The sequence below is a fragment of the Lissotriton helveticus genome, chromosome 1_1 (assembly GCF_964261635.1).
Source record: "Lissotriton helveticus chromosome 1_1, aLisHel1.1, whole genome shotgun sequence".
NCBI classification, from domain to species: domain Eukaryota; kingdom Metazoa; phylum Chordata; class Amphibia; order Caudata; family Salamandridae; genus Lissotriton; species Lissotriton helveticus.
Window position 1 is genome coordinate 760886200 of NC_136057.1, and position 24532 is coordinate 760910731.

At 41.5% G+C, this 24532-nt stretch overlaps 1 protein-coding gene across 1 annotated transcript in view; it reads right to left on the reverse strand.

The window, feature by feature from the left end:
• The window catches only part of CNTN1 (contactin 1), a 664003-nt gene that overhangs the window by 547010 nt on the left and 92461 nt on the right, over nt 1-24532 (reverse strand). The window contains exon 2 of the mRNA XM_078674301.1: nt 17965-18086. Within this exon, the coding sequence (XP_078530427.1) occupies nt 17965-18052 (88 nt within the window). The 5' untranslated portion in view covers nt 18053-18086. The remainder of the gene's footprint in view (nt 1-17964; nt 18087-24532) is intronic.

A 24532-nucleotide genomic window follows, 5' to 3' on the forward strand; every position in this document is an offset into this window, starting at 1 on the left:
AACACGACCAGGTAAGGGCAGCGAGTGGCGAAATACTAACACGCTAGCAATCAGCACAGAGTCAAGCTAAAACAATATTAAATTAAAGCAGCAATGATGGGGGAATATTACCGGCGCTAGCAATCAACGCATCTTACACCAATGCAGCACAAGTTTAAAAAGCGCTTGTGATCAGCGCGCTTCGACGCAGTAAAACGGCTAAAAGCGATGCAATCGCTCAACTACCCCCAACCTCCGTCTCAGGTTCTAGCAGGGATGTATTAACAGCCAGGGGTGAACTTCAGCTCAATTATATAGCTGAGCAGGGGAAGTGAGGAAGCCCGCACCACTGGACTGCCGACCAGCGTGCCTGGCTCCTCCTATAATGGCCGCTGGTGGTGTATGCAGCCTAGAAGCCTACACGTCCCACAATGCCTCTGCGGCACTTAGTCTGCCGTACAGGTATGGGAACAGGGAGTAATGTAGCGCAATACAATACCACCTGACAGAGGAATGCAAAAAAGATCAGCAGGAATCGATAGATCCAGGAAACACCCGGCTTCCGCCTCAGGTGTAAGAAATGAAAGGAGAAAAAGGTGCACAGGGCACGTAAACACGACCAGGTAAGGGCAGCGATTGGCGAAATACTAACGCGCTAGCAATCAGCGCAGAGTCAAGCTAAAACAAAATTAAATTAAAGCAGCAATAATGGGGGAATATTACCGGCGCTAGCAATCAACGCAGCTTACACCAATGCAGCAAATGGTGGGCCGCCCAGTTCAAAACCCACGTAGCACATTCGGGATTGTGCATCTTGCTCATGTGCAATTTTCTCCTAAAAAATACATTATTCTGCTGGCTTGGCAGGAGCTCGTTTGGTGAAAAATTGTCATTATGGTCAGTATGCCGCCATGGCAGGGAAAAATGATGGATCGTGGCATTTTTTTCATTTAGCAAACGAGAACGGAACACTCCCATCCCTCCAACAAGACAGTGCTCATTTTTGGAGGGAAAAAAATCAATTCACTTGGCTCAGAACCTGTTTTCCTGCTAGAGGTCTTCTTGCCTGCCCCATAAGACACAGAAAGGGCATTCAAAGATTGAAAAACGTTAGTTATGTCTAGATACATTAATAATTCCCTTTGAATTTCCAAAGAAACAGGAACCGGTCATGAAAGATCCTGATAAAAAAACATTAAAAGTATCTCTTGGAAAAATAATATTGTTTCTGAAATTTTTATTTGGAGTTTAGGTCCAGTCTTAATGCGACCTTATCTCAAAATATTTTTTATATATGGATAATAAACTACTAATGACTCTACTTTGACAAGTCATATGGCTTATGCTACTGCTATAAGGAATTTCTATTTTACCGAAAGCCATGAGACAGAGGCCACCTTCAGCATCTTAAATGCTTTCTCTTGCAAACCTTTAAAGATAATTATTTAGTACCAAGAAGCTACTAGATTTGGGATTCTATGTAAATAAATTATTAATTGAGGTGATTGAAAGTCCACCACAAATAATATAATCACTAACCTGTTAGTCCCAGTCATAGATTCAATAATGTAAACCAGAGCTCAACCCATGGCAGTTGTAGCACATAGCAGACTGGATTCATTTAAGGAAAATGTGTAAAACATTTATAGGTGACAAAACAGGTTTCGTTTCGTTTCGTTTCAAAAGCGTTATTCGATTATTTAAAAAAACAATCATATAAGCATACAAAATATGTGCAGTTTACATTCCTCGAGATACACTGTATTATTAATATCACTTTAAAATACCGGTACAGAAATACAAAGATAAAAAACATAACAGACATAGGAATACGACTTGAGTAGAATTAAAAAACATACTTTTTCTGATAGCCATTGATTTTAAAATATATACAGCTGTGAAAAAACATACATCTGGATCCTCTAGGGAGAACAATAGGCTCATTGCTGATTTTGTCGTTGTTACACCCTTTTTTTTAATAATGGTTTCAGGTACATAATTCGAAAGTGCAGGTAAAGGTCACAGATAAGTAAAAAGTGCACAGTGCTTTGCTTAGTAACCTTGTCACAAGGGCAGGGGGAAGAAGGATGATTTTTCATACGAGGGAATGCCACCAAATGGTGGCTATTCCTAATCGTAGTCTAGTGAGGACAAACCGATGGGATGGTCTGGTGACAATCCTCAGATAATTTTGGAAGCCAAGTGTCACCACATTGGACAAAACAGGTAAAAAGTCAAAAATACAACACCAAAGCATCCCACTCCAAAATGACAAAAAACCATCAACAATCCAATGATGGGAACTGGAGATATGAATTTTAGCACAATTAAGGGAAAATAGTGCCGAAAAGAACTGAGCACCAATGAAAGCCTGGGTCGTAGTAGACTGGGACCTAGTTGAATACAATAACAAGATTCATCCCGGTGGAAGATTTTGGAATCTAATCTATGTAATGGAATTTTAAATTCTCCAGCCGGGCAAGGTTGCAGGCTGTATCAGAGGAAGTCCTCTCAAAGTTGGATAGCTGGTGGACAAGTTCCCACTGAAGCTGTTGGTTTTGGTCGGAAACACTCTGAGCCTGAAAACTCAAATTTAGTGCCCTGGGTAGTCCTCACTTTGGCCAGATCCTTTTGGATCCTTTGCCCAGTCAAGATTTCTACTTTTGAACTTAGTCTCTTTTTGGAGATCAAAATCCTCACATGGGGCAAGTATGCATGCTGTATCTGACAGTAAGTTTCACAAGGCTGGATGTCTTCTCACTAAGGGCTATCTAAAGTGGATTTGTTGCTAAAGAGAGCCCCAAGCTTAAGAAACCTATTCCTTCAAACCACCCAGAGTGGATTGGCTTTTGATGGTTGGTCCTGGTCATTTGGACGTCGAAGGTTTTTGCTAGTCCCAACTCAGACTTGTTCGGGAAAGTCCAGTTAGACAGATATAGGGTCCAAGGACCTCAAGAATATCACTTGGGCTGGAGATCAAGACTCACTACAGAGGAGGCAACCAGAAGAGTTTAGTTCAGGTCCAGTTGCTACTGGTCAGCTGGGCACTTCAGTCAAAAGGCCTCCCACAGATTGTTATGTTCCTGTAGCCACACAGGTGGTCAGCCAATTGACCTTTGCAGTCCACTTCTTTGTCCAGGGTGCAAGTATGAGCAGGTACAGATCTTCAGTTCTCCTCACAGCTATCTAAGGGCTGGTGCTGCCCTTCCTCTGTTCTTCCAAAGGTCAAGAACATTTTCTGAGGAGGGTGCCACATTTATGGTTGGCATCAACCTGTGGGTTGGGTGACTCTTGGCTTCTCCATTATAAATTGAATAAAGGTTCACAGGGACAACTCAAAAAAACTTTTGCAGCAGTTTTTGTATGCCCAATCCTATAATGCACCTTCCTCCAAATAATTCAAAATAAGTTGTAGGTTACACACACACATGCCCTTAGGGCATGTGTGTGTGTGCAACATGTGTGCACAGATCAATTTCAGGGGTGCAACAGGGTGTCCTTTTGACATCCTTGCACCCTTGAAATTGCATGCGCAATTTGCGAATACCTATTGGTACTCGCAAAGTGCACATGCAATCTCCCATTCATTCCTAAATTGCGACTCGCAATTTGTGAGTCGCAATTAAGGAATCACGAAAGCCTATATTGATGCATGTACCTGATCATTCTTTTTGTTATTCTGTGACCATATCTGGCCCATCAATAATTGGACCTCCTTTTGATATTGCCCTTTAGCGTGAAACAGATAGGCACTCTCATCCATACAGATCAACTTTGCAACTCTTCAGGATATGAAAAGCATTTAAGACACTAATAATTAATAATGCCAATTGCAGGGTTAAATGTTAAAAACAAGCTGGAATAGTGCCAAAATGTATGATACCACAATGGTAAGGGTCAAGTAGCGGGGTATATATTTTGGGATCTATACAGGAAATCTAAATGTCTTCTTATGGATGATGCACCATGTAAGCTTTTGTATACCAGTTTTGTTTTGGAAGCTCAACCAATTCTGCATTTTAATGTTTCTGTCTGCTGAGTTTGATAAGAGTGCTCTGTCTGTCTTCTCTCTTCTGGTGTCAACAAGAAGGAGTGAACAGGCAACAGTTTAATGCATCTAGACAATTCTGTCTTTTAGTTTCAAGGGGTGCTGTATCTCTCCCCCCCTTCTAGCACTAACAAGAAGGGATGACCCCAGAACAGTTCACACAGATTTGTAATACGTTGTTTCTTTGTTAAGTTGTCTTTAGTTAGTAAGCAATGGTACTAATTGTGATGGCGGGTGTACGGAATGAATGAGTGCACTTTTACTCACAATAAAACATGGCCTGTAGTCCACTGTTACAGCATTATATTTCTCTGAAGCATGCTAGTGAACTAAAGGTGACTTTGCATGGATTTAGGCTCCATCCTCTTTTCTTAAACAATATTTCTTCCTTTGTTCAGCAGAGCCCTTCACGTTGCCTAAATCCCATCCATACTAGGCTATAGTACAGCACAAATTTGAGCAATGTGTATGTGTTATCACCCATTGCCAACTTCCAACGCAGCCTTTAGCGGATCATCTGCTATAGCAGGGTTACTTTTAAGAAGAGAAACATAAAGGAAGCATAAATGATAATAACTTTTGAGTTATTATCATTTTATGTTTCCAGGCTGCTTTGCGGGCAGCAAGTGGACGAGGCAGGGCAGGGGAGGAGTGGTTGGCCCACTGCTAAGTGCACATGACTGTTTGGCCGGTCCTCTCAGGCCGCCCAAAACAGTCATGAACACTTTCCCTGTACTCCATGCAGGCTGCATTACAGGCTGTGTAGAGAACATGCTGTGTCCCCCATTCCCTGGCTGAGTGTCGAACCATTGCAATGTTGTGATTAGTCAGGAGAGCCTGGGTGCTTACCAATCACAATGTTGCATTGCAGCCTTGTGATTGGTGAGGGGAGCCTGGCCGTGCTTCCTGTTCCTCGAGTCAAGACAAGGAGTGAAGGAGCAGAGACATGGGACCGACGGCAAGGTAAGTGTTATTATTTTATACGTTGCACACGACCTCCCCCCGCACACCATGCCCAGCGCTCGCCCCCGCCACACCACCCGTGAGCCATGCAGGCCGCCACTGCTTATGGTATCTTCCTTTTAGGATGTTGAGTAGGGAGTTCATGATAGAATGTTGATGGGAGAACTGGAGCTTAACACCACTAGGAGCATTTGAGTGGCGATCTGGAGATACACTGATCTTTCTCATTAAATACCTAGCAAACTATTGAGTGTTACTTGTCCTTTTATTTTCAAAAATAAGTTAGAAAAATTGACAATTGTTGGTGCAAAACAAAATTCATTTCTCAGCAAAATCCACCAAAGAGCAAATCAAGTCAGCCAGTCTGACTTGTGGATTTAAAAAAATAAGTTCTACACATCAGTTTATCAGCTCTTTTCCGAACAAATCTGCCTCCATCCTTCACGATTCACTGACTGCAGAGCAGAGTCTGCCCATGAGCAATCATCTTCACAGCCTGCTCCGATTATCTTTGTAGGAGTTTCTCTTGTAGGATTTACTGCGGTGCTCCATCTAGCCTTGCTGGTGTTGAAAACCCATAATTTGATTGCTTTTAGTGTTTGTCTGTGAAGGCATAGTAATTGCTTTGCTGCTGCAAGATCACTGGAATGCACAAACAGCCGTCGAGCGTACGGAAACAAAATGGAAATCAGTTTACACGACATCAGTGATGCAAAGTATCTCCTACATGTCAAAACAAAAGTGACAGCATAATAAGCAGGCAGAAGAAATATTTCTGCACAGACTACAAAAAAAGCCCACATTCAAAATACACAAGGCCAAGGAATCAAATTCAGAGTGTTTGATTGACACAACAAGTATGTAGGACCTCAGTCAAGGTCAATCACCACCTAGATCATAGGTGCACAGGACTTGCTTGTGGATGCTTTTAAGTAGTTCAGTGGCTGAAGCACAGATTGCTCAGACCATATTAAGCAGAAAGTCCCCGGGATTAAACACTTGGAGTGTTTGTTAAATGGTCCTGATACTATGAAGAACAATTAACGAACAATGGAAGACTCCCCAGAAAGTTATGCAACAGTATATATTTATTATTTGTATTCATATTTATTTGTATTTATGGTATTTCTAGAGCACAATAGACCAGAAGGCATCAAAGCACTAAGAACAGAAGAGAAACAGTGCCGACCCAACCCAAAACAAACAAACCCATCCTAAAGGACCTCATCGTCCCCCACAAAACGAATAGAACTCTCCGCTCCTCACACCTACACTTGACGTCAATACCTAGGATCAGGAAGGCCCGCTCTGGAGGCCAACTATTTTCATATACTGCTTCCAAGCTGTGGAACACACTGCCTCCAGACATCCGGGCCCAGCCCAATCTCCTTCCATTCCGCAAACTCTTTAAGACATGGCTGTTTCCCTAATTCACTCTCCCCTCAATCTCTACTGTTCTATCACTAGCGATGGGACGCTCACGGGCAGCCATGTGCTTTATAAATCCGTAACATAAACATAAAACATAAACATGTAATTTATCGTTTGGGTATCTAGACCTTCTTAAGCCTGACTTGAATGTGAACCCTTCGTTCTATTATCTTAAACATTAACACTTCCTGCATGTCATGCAAGTTATATGGCCTGATAATATCTGCCTCTGGACCTTTTTAACACTGTTCTTTCACTAAATAGTAATGTTTTGCTTTTTGTGCTTCGTCTGGGTTTTTACCCTTCTCCATGAATGAAATTTTGATTGAATTTCTCTATCTAAATAGCCAAATCTGCTTGTTCTTTTGAATGGAACGTCAATTTGATTTTTTCATTTATGTTGCCGGAATAACCGATGAGACTTATTTTCCAGACTGTATGGTTGTCTTTCTCCTAAAACCTATATAATTCTTACTGTTGATATTGTAACATACCAGTCCAATTCTCACCATCTCACGTGTCACGCTATCCTCTTTTTTGGGTTCCTAGCCAGAGTACCGACTCTGTTCTCCTAGATTATTGATATTGGCTGTTTTTTGATTACTTGTGTTTCTTTTAAGTAATCGCAGAACCATATTTTTATATTTCCTCACCTGGTTTCTACCTATCTCATGTGTGATGTCACTACATAACATGTGAGATGAATATATTGCTTTTTTTCTCTCTTTCACATCCATGAGGGTTTTCACTCACGTAAGGTGATCTTCCGCGCTATGCACCATTTTACAGACAATACGTCATGTACATACTTTCCCATACTGTACTATGTTTTTCATCTCACCCCCAGCCCTGAAGCATCACGGTTTCCTTGCCCGCTTGCCGAAACACGTGTCGGCTGGTCATTTGGTTTTGAAGTTACCTTTCCACAAAGTAAGGTCAAATACAATCCTTTGAAGAACAAAAAGACTTTCTATTGTGTCCACTTTGTTTCATTTACTACCTATCGTGTTCTTTTGTTTAAGCATGATACTTGTATACACCTCCCTTAACGTGTGCAAAGGACTCTTGTCATAATTACCGAGTGGGCCCTGGCCATTCTCTGCAGAGGTTTTGGGGTCTCCTCTGACCTTGCTACACCGTTTTCATTATTGTTGTTTTTTACCTAACACACACCGCTACCAGTTAAGGCGCCACACTTCCTGTATACGTCAAAACCCTCCGTAGAACCTGCTATCCAATGCTGAGTAGTAGTGGCCAGTCTAAAGTTCGGACTTTGGCATCACATACGATTTTGCGTTCACCAACACATCATAGGTAGAAAAAAGTCAATTTGTTTTTATTATATGAGAAAAGCAACTATATGCTATTCTTTTCTCTGAAAAGTTTGTCTGAAACTTTTGAATTGACTTAGGATCAAATCGATCATTACATTTAATGTCTACTCATCAAAGCATAAAACAATTATATGCATATTGAAAACATAGCAAAAATTTTCACTATTTGCCCATTGCACCATATAGACTGAATACATGCATCCCATTTTCTGATCGTTTCCAAGATGCTGTATAAGAATGTATTATTGTAAATGCCAACTGCCTAATCTACAACATCTGACAGAGGAAAGCATCCAATCGGTATACCCCATGACTGCTTATAACATGTGTAAATGTAAAGCGCACGTTCACCCAAGGGTATCTTGGCGCCGAATAACAGATGCTTATAGTTACCCAACTCAATGGTACTCACATTATCAACCTCAGAAGGATGAAAGGCTGAATGGTCCCATCAGGATTTGAATCTGTGACCATGAGGTCGAACACAGGGCCCTACCGTGGACGGATTAGTCCACTAAGCCACCAGACTCAGCTGTAGAGCGTACTGGCATATTACTTGAATTTGTCCCCTGTTTGACCTCAAATGGGATATATATATACATTTACAAGTATACACACATTTACATATATATCTTTAGAACTCCTCGCTTGAATTTTAAATATACAGAAATACCAAGTGAGTAAACCCTTCAGTCTCGGTGTATGGCATCAAGTAACGGCAAGGAGAACCTTTTCAATCACAGGATTCCTAGGTCCAGGTCATAGATTACTCCCAATAGCACTCTTGTTTATCGTCAAATTAGGGTATTGTAAAGTGCTTTGCCCCCATAAGCCTCTCATCAGGCCCCATTAGCCCCACATTATGAAAAACACAACATTCATGAAAGGAAACACATGTCAACAAAGAGGTAATTTGCTTCCTGTAGAAGAATCACTTGAAAACCTGCACATGAAAGGCCTATAACTTGTATGTGTACAACTTACTTTCCAAAATTATTTTAACTTTTGCACAGTTCATAAATTACAATGATGCCTTAGTTATTTATAGTGTTAACAAGGGAAAAGTGCCACATATGCACAATTTTGAAAGAAAAATTATGTTTTGTTACCTGTGGCGATATGATGAATAAAGTCATAGATCCACTATAACATGAAGTCAATATTGACTATATTTAGAGACAATGTAACTGTCAATCTAGATAAGGCATATGTGAAGTCTTTATTTTTACTGCCTGCCTGGCCACAACAGGAGAGGATTGTTCCATGGGGGTTAACATGACACCCAACAGTTTGATAAGGAGGAGAGGACTGCGATAGTAGCCTCAATTAAACGATGTCTAGAGGGAAATGCCTTCACCTTGTGAAGAATTGAGCGATGCAAATCGGTAATCCATTCTGGCCCAATAATGCTGCTTTTGAGTTGCAGATTGCTGTCCTGGAGAAGCTCTTGTGATGCTGATCCTGCACCTGTGTGCTGAGAAAATGTGTTTCTATTCATTGTAGTATTGAGAAAGTCCAGCAAGGGTTTGGCTTTAGAGAGTAAATGTCTATCACTGTTTAAAGCAGACTTTTAGGTTGAGAGAAGAGTTAGTTTGGCAGTTGAGTTGCACATCATCTGTTTAAAAATCTCTATAACCGCACATGTTTTCTGGCATTACATAAACTATTAATACATTTCTCCCAAATTGCTGTGGCTTTGTTTGCCTTTTGTTGATCATTTTTAGGTCTCGCCTATGCAGCGCATGAGCTGTCTGCAAGACCAGAAGTAATCCGTATTCAGAGTACAATCCCGCCTGCTACTTGCCATTGGTTCCCTGTGGTGTTTCTCTGCTTTCCTGTCTCCTTATAGCCTTTCGCTCCCGAAACGTCCCTTTCATTTCAAGGGAGGCAGCACCGACCAACTACAGTTAAGTTACACTGTAGGGCTTCAACTGCTTAGTTTAGGGACTACTTTGATTATTTTTTCACCATGGCGTCCGCTTTACTGGCCGCCATGCAAATAAGTTTAATATTTAGGGGTGCCGGGTGTTGTAGCTCAGCACCTATTTTCATAATTAGTATTGTACTAGCATGGTGGCCTCTTTATGGGTGCCATGCTCCTAACGTTGATGTATCTGCACAGGCGCCTCGCGCTTCCATATTTTTCATGCATTTTAAAATGAAAGCATGCCTAACACTTGCCCCCGCCAGCCACGTCATTCCCTTAGGCATGCTTTTGTTTGAAAATGAACGTGATGTTTAAGGGAACGAGCCAGCTGATGGGTTTTAGTGTTAGGCATGCTTTTGTTTGAAAATACACACAATGTTTAACCCTTGCAACCACCAGCTGCCTCGTTCCCTTAAACATTGCTTACATTTTCAAACAAAAGAATGCCACCAGCATCACCAGCCATATTGTTTTACCCGGCATGTTTATTAAGCTGATAGGGTTGGGTATGCTGTTTATTAAGCTGACAGGGTTGGGTATGCTGAACTTGCTTCGGAATCGTTTCTAGATGTTACACGCTCCTACCTCCGTGCACGGGTTAGGAGTGTTCCCTGTTAGCCTTGAAAAGAGGTTTACGTTGCATACAATAAGCATGCATTATGCCATTTAATTTGGTTTCCGGGCTTTTCTTAACGGTACATAAGCAAATTGTTTACCACTTCATAGGGGTGCACATATTTCACACATTTTATTTGTTATTTGGTCTGAATTACGTATACGAAGTATTGAGGCATTACATACCCTAGAATTCCTTTCCATGGTTGCCTTGATTAGGTGATTAGTCCCAGTATTTCAGTCATGTATATAAAGTATGGAGGCACTACAATTCCCATAATTCCCTACCATACTTGCTGCGATTGGTTGATTAGCTCAACATTACCTGGTTACTGAAATAGACCTGTGCTTTTTAGATGCTGTTTGGACAGGGGACTCGCAGGATACTTTCATTGTCTGAGACCACTCATTTGGGTTCTGCAATAAGGTGCATATTCAAATTCGAATGTGGTGGTTCTGAAGAAAGGAGCACATATGTAAATTCGAATGTGGTAGAGTTTGTTAGATTCTTGCAAATGTCACTTTATTTAGTTTGTTGCTTTCCTATTGGTATAGGAAATATGAGGGTTACATTCCTCCTGTTTGGTTGAGCTAGTGTTTTCTGTCTCCATATCATAACTGTTTTGGGGCATTTACTGCATACTATGTGCCTTTCGTAAGTAAGTCGGCTACTTTTAAAGGATGCCTAATGTTGGCCTTGATACTGACCTTTAACTTTAATATAACCTAGTTAGATTTTCATGTTTATGGCATTTGGATTGTGTGGTTATAACTAAGCGCCAGTGGCTGGTGTAAATGTTTACCTTGGCTGCATGTGTTTTCTTGCGCAATTGGAAGAGATGCTCTCTGAAAGCTCCATCAATAAGACACATTTGTCTGAAAAGAAGACCTAAACGTTGTAAGTGGCGTCATTTGAGGGTCACTATGGACGCAGTTTTGAAGCAAGGGAGGTGGGGGGGACAACTCACCTCCTGGAAGGGGTTTGTCTGAAAATAAGTCCTAAGTTTCTTTTTGTTGTTCAGCCCTCCACCACGAGTTCACTCCTGCCCTCCCTCTCACCCCATTGCACAACCTACTCTGTACCGATTTAACCTGACCTGTCGTGGTTAGGGAACGTACATTTTTTTTAATACACGTGGCATTTTTTTCTTGCATAAATTCTCAAGTAATCTGTTCATTTATATTACTGTGACATCAAATTTCTACTCATAAAAATTCCACTCCGGTTATATGACTGAGAGCTGTTTCAAAGTATTTTGCTAATAAATTACAGGGCTTATTAACAAGCCCCTTGCGCCACAAGTGTGTCACTTTTCCCCATATTAAAAGTGACGCACCTGCGGCGCAAGGTCCTTTTAAATAAGCCCCTACGATTTTAAGTCTGCTCTGCTTAGACTAACTGCACACCATGCACAAAAGTCATCTGGAGAACACATATGCATATTTGTGTCACGCTTGCCACTGCCTCTCTCACTACCCCCTCTTATCTCACAATTCCACTACTCCCTAAAGTCCACCTCTCGCCTCCCCCGTCCCTCTAGGTGCCCCTTCATATCACACCTCACTCTCGTTCTCTCACGCACTCTTCTATCCACTCTGATTTTAGTTCACTTCAGATCTTCAAAAACAATTTCTTACCCATACCTTTTGAACATTTCTATCGATTAAACCTGGGCTCTCTTCAGCTTCCTATCCCTCTCTATCTTCCTTTCTATATGTTCTTGGCAGCTCTCACCCCTATCTAGTCACCATGTCTCATAATTCCACTACAAAAATACACTACACCCCACACAAATCCACAACTAACAATTTTAATTCAAACCATTTAATTCCAATCCAAGCAACATACATCCACTAGACTCTAAACCAAAAAAATAAATAAAAGACATTGTCCTTTACAATACCAATAACTCTAACTCTAGCAAATGTGAGACCTATTGCATTGCAAATGCTTGTTTTAAGTGAAATCCGTATGCTGTGTACTCTAGTACAGGGTCTACAGTAATTTGTGTACAATGAAAACCGTTTTCGGCGTCAATGGAAACATGAAACAACAAACAAAATTAAATAATTTATAGTGAATAGCTATTTTGGTAAAATAAAAAACTTGCAACATTAACCAGTCCTCTCACAAAAACAATGCACTACATTTATAGATATACATTAGCAGTAATTAACAGTATTTTGGGTATCATTTAGAGTAGAGACAAATTGCAGAGCCCAAAACAAGTAAGTGACATTACCGACATTTGATCATACTTAAGAGTTGTAAGCATTACTTTATTTGAAAATAGCATCTTTTGCATAGTAATCCATAGAAATCTTTATTATTGCTGGGAATAGGATTGGGATACGAATGATAGCGAGACTTGTTTATTAATTTGCATGTGACTTCAGAACACTTTTTCTAAACACATTTGAAACAACTGTAAGGATGTAAAAACATTCTGCAAGGGAGTTGATGGCTCTACCTAGCAGACATTTGGAAATCAGCGACAAATAGGGTAAGTTGAAGGATATTAGATCATATTTTTATACCATATTACAAGGAGGTTTAAGGTTTCTACCCCAAGGGCCTTGAGGCATTTAGTAGAAAACTATATATTTCAATACATTCTGCCACCAACATTGGCCAAACATTGGAGGTATTTAAAGTGCTCTTTACATTGAAATGGTTGTTGGTTCCTCCTAAGTGACACCTGGAAAGTTGAGAGAAATATGGTACATTTTAATAATTTCAGTCTAGTAACACATTTCAAAATATGGTAGGGTATAAAGACCAATTTAGAGGAAAGTTGGGATTTTCTACAATATTGTTTTGGGACATTCCATAGCAAATGGTGCATTTCGCAGCACAAAAGGAAAGGGGCATTGTAGAATGGGGGATTTGTGACCTCTTAAGGCTCGTGTCGTAGCACTCTTTCCATATTGCTCCCCTTATCACACTTTTTACGTTTCCATGATACATCTTTTAGCATAATCTGCAAGTTGTCTTAATTTATTCAATATACTCACTTTGCAAATTCCATAACATCTTTATATGGGAAACTCGCTGGTAGGTTTCATCATTCCACCGTACACATTAGGATTTGTTTTTACCTTAGGTTACATAGGTCCTATAGTAAAGCTCTTAAGGGTGAGTGCAGTTATGTAAGATGCATGTTACTGAATTTGATTTGTGGAAAACATTGTGTGCTTGGTTATTCTGCAACATGTCAACATCCAACTGGCAGGACTGACTGCACCTTCGCAGGATACTTTTTAATCCATTTTAATTCCAGAGTATCAGTAATTGGATTAGTCATTTTGAAGGGTGTAACCATTACCAAGTAAATAAACACCATCTGGGTAGACCAACATACAGTTATTAGAGGAAATGCTCAACCCTTGGTAGTTATAGCACAAGCAGCAGAAAATTGTCAAAGAAGCACATCTTAGCTTTATGCTTAACTAGCAATTTTAAAGTAAAGAAGGTAATACACTATAATCCCCAAACCAATTTAGAAAAAATATTATTAAACAAAGTGATACCAAAATCATTATTATTATTATTTATTTTTGTAGAGCGCATAGTCACCATAAGGTATCCCAGCGCTAGGCACCCTATCTCTTTGGTTTGGGCTGGTTCAGGACGGTTAAAGAAGGAACGGGGGGGGCAGGGGATAACTGTTTAGAGTAGGCGTGAGTCATTGGGGAAAAAGATGAGTTTTGAGCCGCTTTCTGAAGTGAAGGTACCGTGTTTCAAGTCTCAGGTCGCGGGGGAGCGAGTTCCAAAGGTGTGCAGTTTGGACTGAGAAGCGTCTTCCGCCTGAGCGGCTTTTCTTAAATCTGGGAGTGGTGATGAGGTTTTCTGTGTCCGACCGAAGGGATCTCGTGGGTCTGTAGGGTGTAATCAGTTTACTGAGAGCGGGGGAGCCTTGCTTTTGAAGTAGTTTGTGAGCTAGACACAGGGCCTTAAATTTGACCCGCTCCCTTATGGGAAGCCAGTGGAGGAGTTTGAGGGCAGGTTTGGCGGAGGTTCTAGCAGGGGTGTTTGTGATAATCCGGGCCGCAGTATTCTGGATTCTTTGAAGCTTGGTGAGGGTCGCCTCCGGGGCACCTAGATAAATCACATTACTATAGTCAAGCCTTGAGATTATCAAGCCTTGAATAAGCAATTTTTGGGAGTTGAAGGGCAAGAGGGGCAGGACTTTCCTCAGTGATTTCAGGAGCCCGAAGCAGGTCCCGGCTACTTTGTTTGCCTGCGCAGTGAATGAGAGGTCCGAGTCGAGCCATACCCCTAGGCTTTTTACCTCTACTTTTGGGTCAGGGGGGGGCCCATACAGGCTGGCCAGATGTTCGGGGAGAGTGAGAGCCCTATTGGACCGAGGAGCAGAACTTCGGTTTTTGTCCCATTTAATTTTAGGGCTGAGTTGTTCATCCAGAGGTGGACCTGTGAAAGGCAGTTAAATAGATCTGCTGATTGTTGTCATCATGACAAAATCATGAAAATAGGTTATGAGGAACTAGATGTATGAATTTTTAAAGTTCTAGCAAATGTAAAGCGACATTGAAAAATAACAGTTAATCATAGATAATCTATACCTAAGTGTGATTTCAGGCTGATGAAGATGGAGCAGAGGTTTCACTTCTGATTTAGTTTCTGAAATGGAAGCTGGAATAATTTAGGAAAGCAAGGTCCTAGGCTGAGATAGAGTCCCTTGAAGTCAAATATGTCTTTACTGAGCTCCTGTTGAAGCCACTGGTTTTGGTGCCAATAGCTCTGAGGAGCACAAGTGCAGCTCCTGAGGTCACTTTATGATTAAGACAGATATGCCTCCTAGTCCAAGGCAAATGTTTTATATTGGCCTTAGTCTCTTTCTGGCTCTTAGAATCTTTCAATGAGTGGGGTTCCGCGAGTCAAGCAACATTTACCATGAGTTCCCACTGAACCCATCGTCAGTGCAGAAAAAAGCTCAGAGCAGGATTAACAGGTTTTTCTTGCCCTCTTTGGGTGTAACCTTCCTGGGCAAGTCTCATCACCATGTTGCAGTCATTTGGAGGAGGATGTCCCACTTTATTCCAACTGCGCGAAAAGTTCCTACTGCTCAGTTCTTTAACCCCTTTGCTATTTAGTGCAGGTGTTTAGGCAGCTAGTGTCTTTTACAATGAGGAATCCTTCAGCTTTTTGTATCTGTATCTGTACCTGTAGGAAGCCAACTAATTGACTCTCGGAGAGACGTTCCAGTCCTGGGTGCCAGTAGGAATCAGTAGTTTGTGTTTCAGTCCTCTTGTTCTAGCAAGTCAACATGAGTGTGAAGTATTCTTTCTCCCAGCAGAGAAGCCTTCTTCTCATGTAGACTTTCAGAGTCTATGAATGTTCTTAAGTGGTGGTGGTGAAGTGTCATTCTTATTGTGTGCACTAGCCAGTGACTGGAGACTTTTCCCTACCAAATCCTGGCTTCAATTTTTGCCGTATACCTACCTCCTTCTGCAGTACTTCCTCTTACTTAAAAATTACCCAGGAAGCCATGTTCCCAAATGGGAGAACCCTTCTGCCACCAGCAAGGCCTCTCTCCAACTATTTTGATGAGTGCTCTTCACACCTGACAGGGTCCAAACAAGTTCTATCTCTCACTGTGGCTGGAGATTGTCTATCCATTGGCTATATAACAAGTGACATAATAAGGTACAGGAGAAGCCCTCTCTAGCATCTCCATCTGAAAGAAATAAGTTATCCAGGCTTTCCTTTGCTATAGCAGCTGTACTGCACCCCTCCCAGATTTCTAGTTCTGTTAAATGGCCAATAGTTAACACAGATCTCTTCTTTGTATGCTCAGAGGTATGGTATTGTCTTCTAACCTAGGATCATTGACTCTCTCTTCCAAGGGTTTGTATTCCAGTTCTGGAGGTGTGATGAGTGGCAACGCTTTTTTAAAGACAGTTCTGGCTAAGTGAGTTTAAAGTATATATGATCATTAAATTGAAAGCAACTTAGAATGATTTATACTTTTGCAAGCATAATATAGAAAATAAATATTATGATCACACTTAGGCCTGTCTTAAGGAAAATGTGGCTTAACCTACACAGTGGAAATAGCTAGTAAGCCTTCAGCCACTGTGAGAGCACACATTCTAAATATGTAGTGTGCCTCTTTTTATACATCAAGCACCTTTCAATTTGGGTTTGCCAGGCATACATTAGGGGTGACTTATTATAATATAAAATAGGGTTTTCTACATGGAAAAGGCATTTGTGTTGTCATGTGTTTCTGCAGCACCTTTACACTTCTACCCAGCCAGTACACGGTGGTGCTCTCAGCAGTCTTATACTTTTGCCATGTATGTGGGTTTGGTAAATGCAGACTGTAGTTCACATATGACTCCAGTGGGGATTGCATGAGAAAACTTGCAGCTCCTTTTCAGAAACTCAATCCACCATTAAAGACGATCCATCCTTATGACATCAAACCTGAGGAATAAGTGTCAAGGAAACAGCAGCACTGAAGACACCCAGATAGGAACACTTTCTCACATTACCTTTCAAAAGAAACAAAATGTTTGCCAAGTACAACCGTAACAAAAATACCAGAGGTTTGGATCATTCTAGGGTCATGTGAGTAAACCTTTGCTTCTAAGGTACAGGTTGACAACTGCCACCATATTATCAGTAAATGCTGACAATCAGGCAGCCGCGGCCCGTGGAGGGAGTTACGGTGGGGCAGGGAGGCGGGGAGGGGGAGGGGCCGGGTGGAGGGTGCTAAAAACAGGCATATGGATAATTGCAGGTAAGTAAACAATTCGTTTTATTATTTAAATTGTTTACTTACCTGCAATTATCCATATGCCGGTTTTTGCACCCTCCACCCTGCCCCTCCCCCTCCCCGCCTCCCTGCCCCACCGTAACTCCCTCCACGGGCCGCGGCTGCAATCAGGTCATTTGTCTGTCACTAAGGCCGGTGCTTATTTTGTAACAGTGTTTGCCTTCTGTTTGACACCAGCACTTGTTTCTGAACACTGCCACTCATTTCTAACAATCCACCACATGGTGGCACTGTCTTTCTATGTTTGAGCAAAGCAGAACAGCACAATATATGTTAAAATTAAAATCTTATTACCTCATGCAGGCATTTTTTGGAGTAAACTCTCAGAAATATGTTTTCACAAACTTTAAAACACAATTCTTATACAATGTATTGGTTTACAAACTAATCAGTGGTAGGGTTTCTTTATCATGGCACATCCTAGACTATATTGCATGGCTTTTCCTTATGTTTATACACATTTTATTGGCAGTTTCCATACAACATCCTTTTCCCATTGTGTTTCTCAAAACTGCTCCCGGAGATGGACATGCTAACTTTGAAAACACCTACAATATTGTGAGCACTGAGTGCTTCTTGAAACTATTAGTCTCACTGTGCAAGCTTTGCTATTTTAATATGAATACATAATTACAATCAAAGACCAAGAGGGCAGTGGAAATAATGGTAAGGTCAATTTGGATGACCATTGTCTTGGTCACCTGGTGTGTTTTCGCCGAAGGTTACACTGTTTTCCATCTTCATTTGCTACAAGCAGTTGTTAAACTTCAGAAAGTATTTGATGTGGTACAAATGTTACTGTTAACCTTGAGATGAAAGGCATTGGAATCACAATCATTTTCATGATAAATTAGGTTATCTTACCTGCCAAACAAGTGATGAAACTCATTGCAAAGAGTTGACTTATTAAAATATACATTTTTCTTCTGATTAGAGCTGTCCTTGTGCACATTTAATTGACAAAATGATCAGTTCATCAAAAATATCTGAAAAAACAGACATGTAAAAGGTTAGGTTAGAATTTATATAGCAAAACAATCAATATTTTTTAACAACAGAAGCTTTTAAAACATGTTATATATGCATGGTTGTAGGAAATGACCCTGTTTTGTTATGTAGTTCCTATAACTCTATATAGGATATGTGTGTGTAGACAACATAAACTAGGGGATTGGTGTCCTGACTGATTCCAGACACCCCCACCAGATATGTTCACCTGTAGAATAGCTAGCTCACAGTGCCACTATGAACTCCTCTTATCAAGGAGCAAATAGTTGCTGGCAATTATCGAACATGCCAACCCTGACCCCTCAGGGATTATGGAAACAGTACAGTACTTTTCGCTCAGTCACTCCTGCTCACTGTGTCTCAGAGAGATACATAGAATAAAAACTATGGGTATGTTTATAATAAGTATATATTGAACCAGCGTCACTCTAGTGTAAAAAACGTTTGCTGCAACAACCATATGACAAAAGCAAATATATATATGGTTAAAAGTGCCAGCAAAGTAAATAGATGGTAGAATTCTACCATAGTGCTAAAACAATGGATATATGCAGGTATTTAGATACATGACAGTAGTAATGTGTACGCCTACGATGCTAACCCTAACTAGATGTTCCTAAATGTACCTAGCATGTATGTAGGTGTAAAGCCAATAATCCCCCTAGGATAGAGCTAACCCTACTGATGTGAGAGAATGAAAGACCCCAACTTGGTCTTGAGTTGGACACAACGCGAGTGATGGCAGACTACTGCTTGCTGGAGTGTCTGCGTGCAGGGACCTCAGCATCTCGTGTGAGCATGGACGTCTTCCTCCTGTAGCTTGCTCAGCGTAGATGTGGTGCTTATATAACCAAAAGGTACCCTCAGGGGTTCTACCTAGATGTGTCATGTCGGCCAAGGATGAAGATATTGATGACCCTTATAAAGAGTTATTATGCAGAAGATGGTAATCCTGCTGTGATTCTGAGAATCCTCATGCATAATGAATGAGGCTAGTTTACAGAGAAAACTACACATTTATGCAGCACCTAACTAGGTAAAAGGTCAGCACTAGAACCGTTCGTTATGTAGTACAATGGCAGGGTAAAAGTAGGTGAAAGATTACGTGACTACCCAGGCCTAGATTGGGGTACATTGGGATTCATAACACTTTGGTGTGATGTCCTCCCAATTTTTGCCCTATTCGCTTTGCTGGCTTTTGAATGCTTGCACTTTACCTCTGCTAGCGAGGAGTAAAGTGCCTGTGCTCACCCCTTACACATGGTTAAATTGGCTTATGTCTAATTGACACATTTAGTTTGCCTATAAGTCCCTAGTATGTGGTGTGGAAAAGGCACCTAGGATCAGGAAGTTAAATGCCACCTGTGGACTTCAGCACCTATCGTACCATCTAGAGTAGGCATAAAAAACATGACTTCAGGCCTACCATTCTAGCCTGACTGCTGCAGTCTAAGCCCGCAGTGAGACCTGTCAAAACATTAAACAAACAAAGCTATTTCTTTTATGTATCAATACGTCACCCCTATGTAGGCCGTTCTAACCCACAAGGTAGGGTGCAAGGTATTTAAAAACTAGACAGGTGGAAAATTAATGTCACCATTTCCCTACAGTGACAAGGCCCCTAAATCTATTTTCAGTGTGTCAGGCCAGGCTATTCTACATAGAAAACCAAAGTATAGATTAAAATGTTATTATTGCTATCTTCAGTGTTGACCATGTAGAAACATAATGAAACCACTATTTTAATAGTTTTTAAAATCCAATTCAATGATGAATTCAGACTTTAAATAAGTATTAAAGAAAATAAACTTTTTTAAAGTAGCCTTTACCCTGCCTAAAGATTCCAGGGGCTAATTTGTATTAGCTCTCTAACAGCTGCTCAGCCTGCACTTAGCCTTTGATGCCATGTGAAATTTCTTTCAGCAGCCACACAATAGACCACTTTAATTGATGGGTCTACCTAAATTAACAGGGACGATTCTTCTGAGCTCAGCTGGATAATCAGTGGTAGGGTTTAGATCATCTTCGCCGCAGAGACTCACTCAAGCAGAGGCCAGTGGCATTGTCCATGTCAGGTGAAGTTGGTACCGAGCAACTAGGAAATTCAGGAAAAAGCATCTTGTAGCCTTTGATAGCTATGTAGCCACACACATCAGCCAACTGACCCTTGCAACACACTTTTTTGTCCTGAGGAAAAGGGGGAGCAAGCCCAGTCCTTTACAACTCCTCCATGGTCAAAGGCAGCAGGTCCAGTCATTTTATGTTCTACCACAGGCAAAGTATTCATAGGAAGGCCATGTAGCCCATGGGCCAATGTGCTGTGTAATTAGAGGTTGGCCATGTACATTTAAGTTACATATTCTGGTAGTGAAAAACTCTTAAATTCATTTTTCACTACTGTGAGGCCTACCACTCCAAAGGGAAAGCATAGGGGATGTCTTGTTACATTGAATAAACCATAATTACCAAATAGAAGGTGGTAGCTATGTCATGTATGGCGTCTTTGGAATTGTAATGAAAAATGCTATTTAATGTTAAAGTCTGGTTTTTGATTAACATTATTAAAATAACAGTTTTAAAAAGTTGACACTATTGTGCCCTTAGTTCTTTAGTGCCCTTAGCCTGGCCTGGGTCACATGACTGGTTGCAATTGATAGACTTTGAGAATGATGTCCAGACAGTCACACAATACAGGACTTATATGTGCCTGAATTGGCCATCTGCTGACAGGATGGGGGTGGAGCTGAGCAGTGCCCCACTTACAACTGAATAGCCTGTGCCCAACCTTCACACAAAGGGTCTAACAACCTCACAGTGTCACTGCAGCCAGATAGGAACTGAGGCAGGAAATTCCATGAACTTCATTGCTGCTGTCTTGAAGCTTTTCCCACCTACCAGAAGGTGGGCACCTCAGTATAAAAAGGAGACAACAGGTAGCAACCCTTCAGTACACTTTTGGACCTGTGGATACTCTGCCAGGAAGAAGGACTGCTGTGCTGCTGTGAGGGCTCCCACTCTACTCGACTGCTGCTCTAAAGGGCTGCTGCCTTGCCGGATTGCTGCCCTGTTGTCCTGCTGCTCTGTTACCTTCTTCCTGGGTACACGAACTGGATCTTCAACTGCCCCAGGACCTCCAGAGTGACTCATATGGGCTAGTTTACTGGCCTCCTCTTCAAAGTAAAAGTACACAAAAGGATTCCTCCATCTTGAACCTGCACTTTGACCCAGCTTGAGTGATTCTTGGACCTCTAAGTGGTGCCCCTCCAGTCCTGGACCCACGGAAGTGGTGCTAATGTTATCCAGATAGCCAAAATCCAAAAGTGGGAACTGCTCTGAGAACCAGGAGCAGACCAGGACCAACCTGCTCACCAATCCACCCGAGGTGCATCGCCGGTCACATTGACTTTATGGCTTCTCCCGCTATGTTCCCTTCTGCAGCAACAAATTATTTTCAGCGGTCCTTCGCCAAAGGGGTAACTGGCCCTGTGGAACTGTTTTTAATGGCAGCCCTCTGCCACATCCCACTAGAGATTTCTTCCTATCATTTCTACCAAGTCTAAAAGTAGAAATCTTCACAACAGCTTTGACCCAAGAGTATCCAATGACGACGCTCCCTCATCAGACACCTCCTGCAGCCTTGCCGCGCTGAACTTTACCTTCTCAGAAGAACTTTTCGCTGAAGGTAAGCACTGCCCCGGCCCAATCCACTACTTATAACCGAACCGTGCTGTGAAGGTCAGGGGCCGCCATCCTCTGGGGTTTTTCAGAGTGGGGGGCAATGGCCCTAGGTGTTAGGTACACATACTTTCCACACTGCCTGATTGCTTTTTGTGCCAAGCTACTCAGATTTAAGCATAGGTTAATTTAATTACTTTTTGTGGTTCACCCTGCAAGGGATCGTGACTGTTGCTTGGCCAGGACTCACATCCCTGTCAACCAACAACCCAAATTCTCACAGTAACTTTCTAAAAGTTACTTTTCCTTAATATTTATTACAAATCGACTTCAGCATTAAGTTGGGCTTTTAATATTACAAATAGTGAGTTAATCATATACCTAGCTGGTCCCATTCCAGAGATAGTAAAATTAATATCTAATATTTCTTCTCAGTGTTTCTCTATGGGCCAGCCAGCCATATTACAGTGCAAATCGCTTTGGGCGTTAGTCACTGAAAGGACATAGTAACTTTAAGTTTTTACATGTGCTGCATTATTTTTTTTATGTTATTTTATTAGTTTTTGGTATGACAACAGAACACCAAAAATGCTTCAGCAGTGTATACATTTGGTTATTAATCCCAAATCATTTGAGAACCTCATATAGCAACTTTCTGGCATCACTTCTGCTGTCACATGGATAGATTGTTTAACAATTTCAATTTGTGAATCCAATGAGTGCATTATCCACCATACTCTGCTCCTTCTCTATCCAATGTCTATCTTCCGGAGATCCTTTTGAATTTCTTGGGATGCCCACGCCCACATATATTCCCCTTTCCATCACTATACAGGCCTCCATACCCGTCTCCCAGTTAGGTAGCATAGGGCCTATCTCACTTCTTCATTTTTAGGTGATATCTTCTTTTGCTATAGTGAAACTCAGATTGATCTGTATTCATTTTTAGCTTGTTGCGTCCATATTTTTTGAAATCTCCAACAGTCCAAGGGATGTCTCCCTCACAGACTTAGTTTCGGCACATATCCAATATTTTTTAATTTTGGGGCAATCCCATAGTATATGGTCACATTTCGTAGACATTTACTATCTCCTACTCTGAATATTTTGCATAGTAATGTACAGCTATAATACATTGTGTGCAGTATTTTCATCTGAATGAGGCAGAAACTAGTTCTTATTGACACCTCTTTTGGAAATCTAAGCATGTCTTCTCAATCATGGTCATCCAATTCTCCCATATTCCTTTGCCAATTTTCCCTTAACCTGACTAAACTGATCTGTATATTTGCCATTAGTGCACTGTGGGTATATGAAACAGCCTTGGTTATAATTCTTATAGCCAATTGGATCCTCTCTAATGGGAAGTCCTTTTCAGTCTCTTCTTTCCAGTTATCTGTGGCTGCAATGCATGACGCAGTTGTAAATGTTCATACATCTGTGGTGCTGACATCTCATTTTCCATCTAGAGATGTTCAAAGGTGTTAGAAATTAGGTCTCTAGTTGGCAGAGGTCTGCACCCTGCCCAACTAGGGACCACAATCCTAGTCAGGGTTAACTAGATACACACTTTAAATTAGCCTGTGCTCACCCTCTGGTAGCTTCGCACAGAGCAGGCAAGCTTAAGGTAAGAAGCAATGTTTAAAGTATTTGTGCAACACACACACAATCACACACAGTACCACAATGGAAACACCATAAAAAATTCCACACAGGTTTAGGAAAATATAGAATAGTTATCTAAAAAAAAAAACAGACTAGAACAACAAAAATCCAATCAGTAGAAGTCAAGATATTTATTTTTAAAGAATAAATGCAAAAACTGTGCTTATAGGTAAATAGCGCTAACAAGTTACTTGAGGTCACGAGGGGCTGGGGTAAAGCCAAAGTTCAGGTCTACTGCAATGGAGGGCAGGCCGGATAATAGTGTCATGCAAGTCCAGCTGAAAAAGTACCTTTGATGAAGCAAAGCATCAACGCTGAGGGCATGATGCATCGATCTTTTCCACGCAGTCGGGTCACTGCATCATCGTCAAGCTCCTTTGAAATGCAGGTAATGCGTTGTTGTTGAGCCACGCTGAGCGCTGTGGAACCACTGTTGTCAATCAGCCTCTTCATTGGCGTCAAAGAGCAATGTTTGGTTCATACAGTGGTGACGATGCGTCACTTTTGTGGGAAATCAGCTGCAGACCCAACTTCTGAGGCCCAGGAATGAAGGGGGTTCCACAGGCAGGGGTAGGACTCACATATGGCAGAGTCCAGCAGCACCATCAGGTTTACAGGAAGTCTTTTGTGTACCTGAGACTTCAGAAAAGAGGAGGCAAGCCAGAAAGCCATTCAAGTCACTCTGTGTTCAAGTGAGATGGGTCCAGTCCTTGTACTCAGCAGGAAAGAGATCATCAGGTGGCAAGGCAGCTCAGCAAAGCAGAGAAGCGGTTCCTCAGAACAGTCAGCCAAGGCTAGTGGCAATCCTTACAGCACAGCAGTCTTTTCTTGAAGATTCTTCCCAGGCCCTTTAGTGTGCTGATTTGGTAGGGTCAAAGCCCCAATACTTAATCCACATGTGCCTTTGAAGTGGGGAGTAACTCCAAAGCAGCTCCTTGAAGAGGACATGGCCCCTTCCATCCCAGCCCTGTCTACCAGGTTATCTGTGGGGGTGGCGGGGTGGGGACAGGACACAAACTATACAGATGTATGTGTGAGCTTCCTCTCCCCCTTCCTGCCCATGAAGGCTATCCGAATACAGATG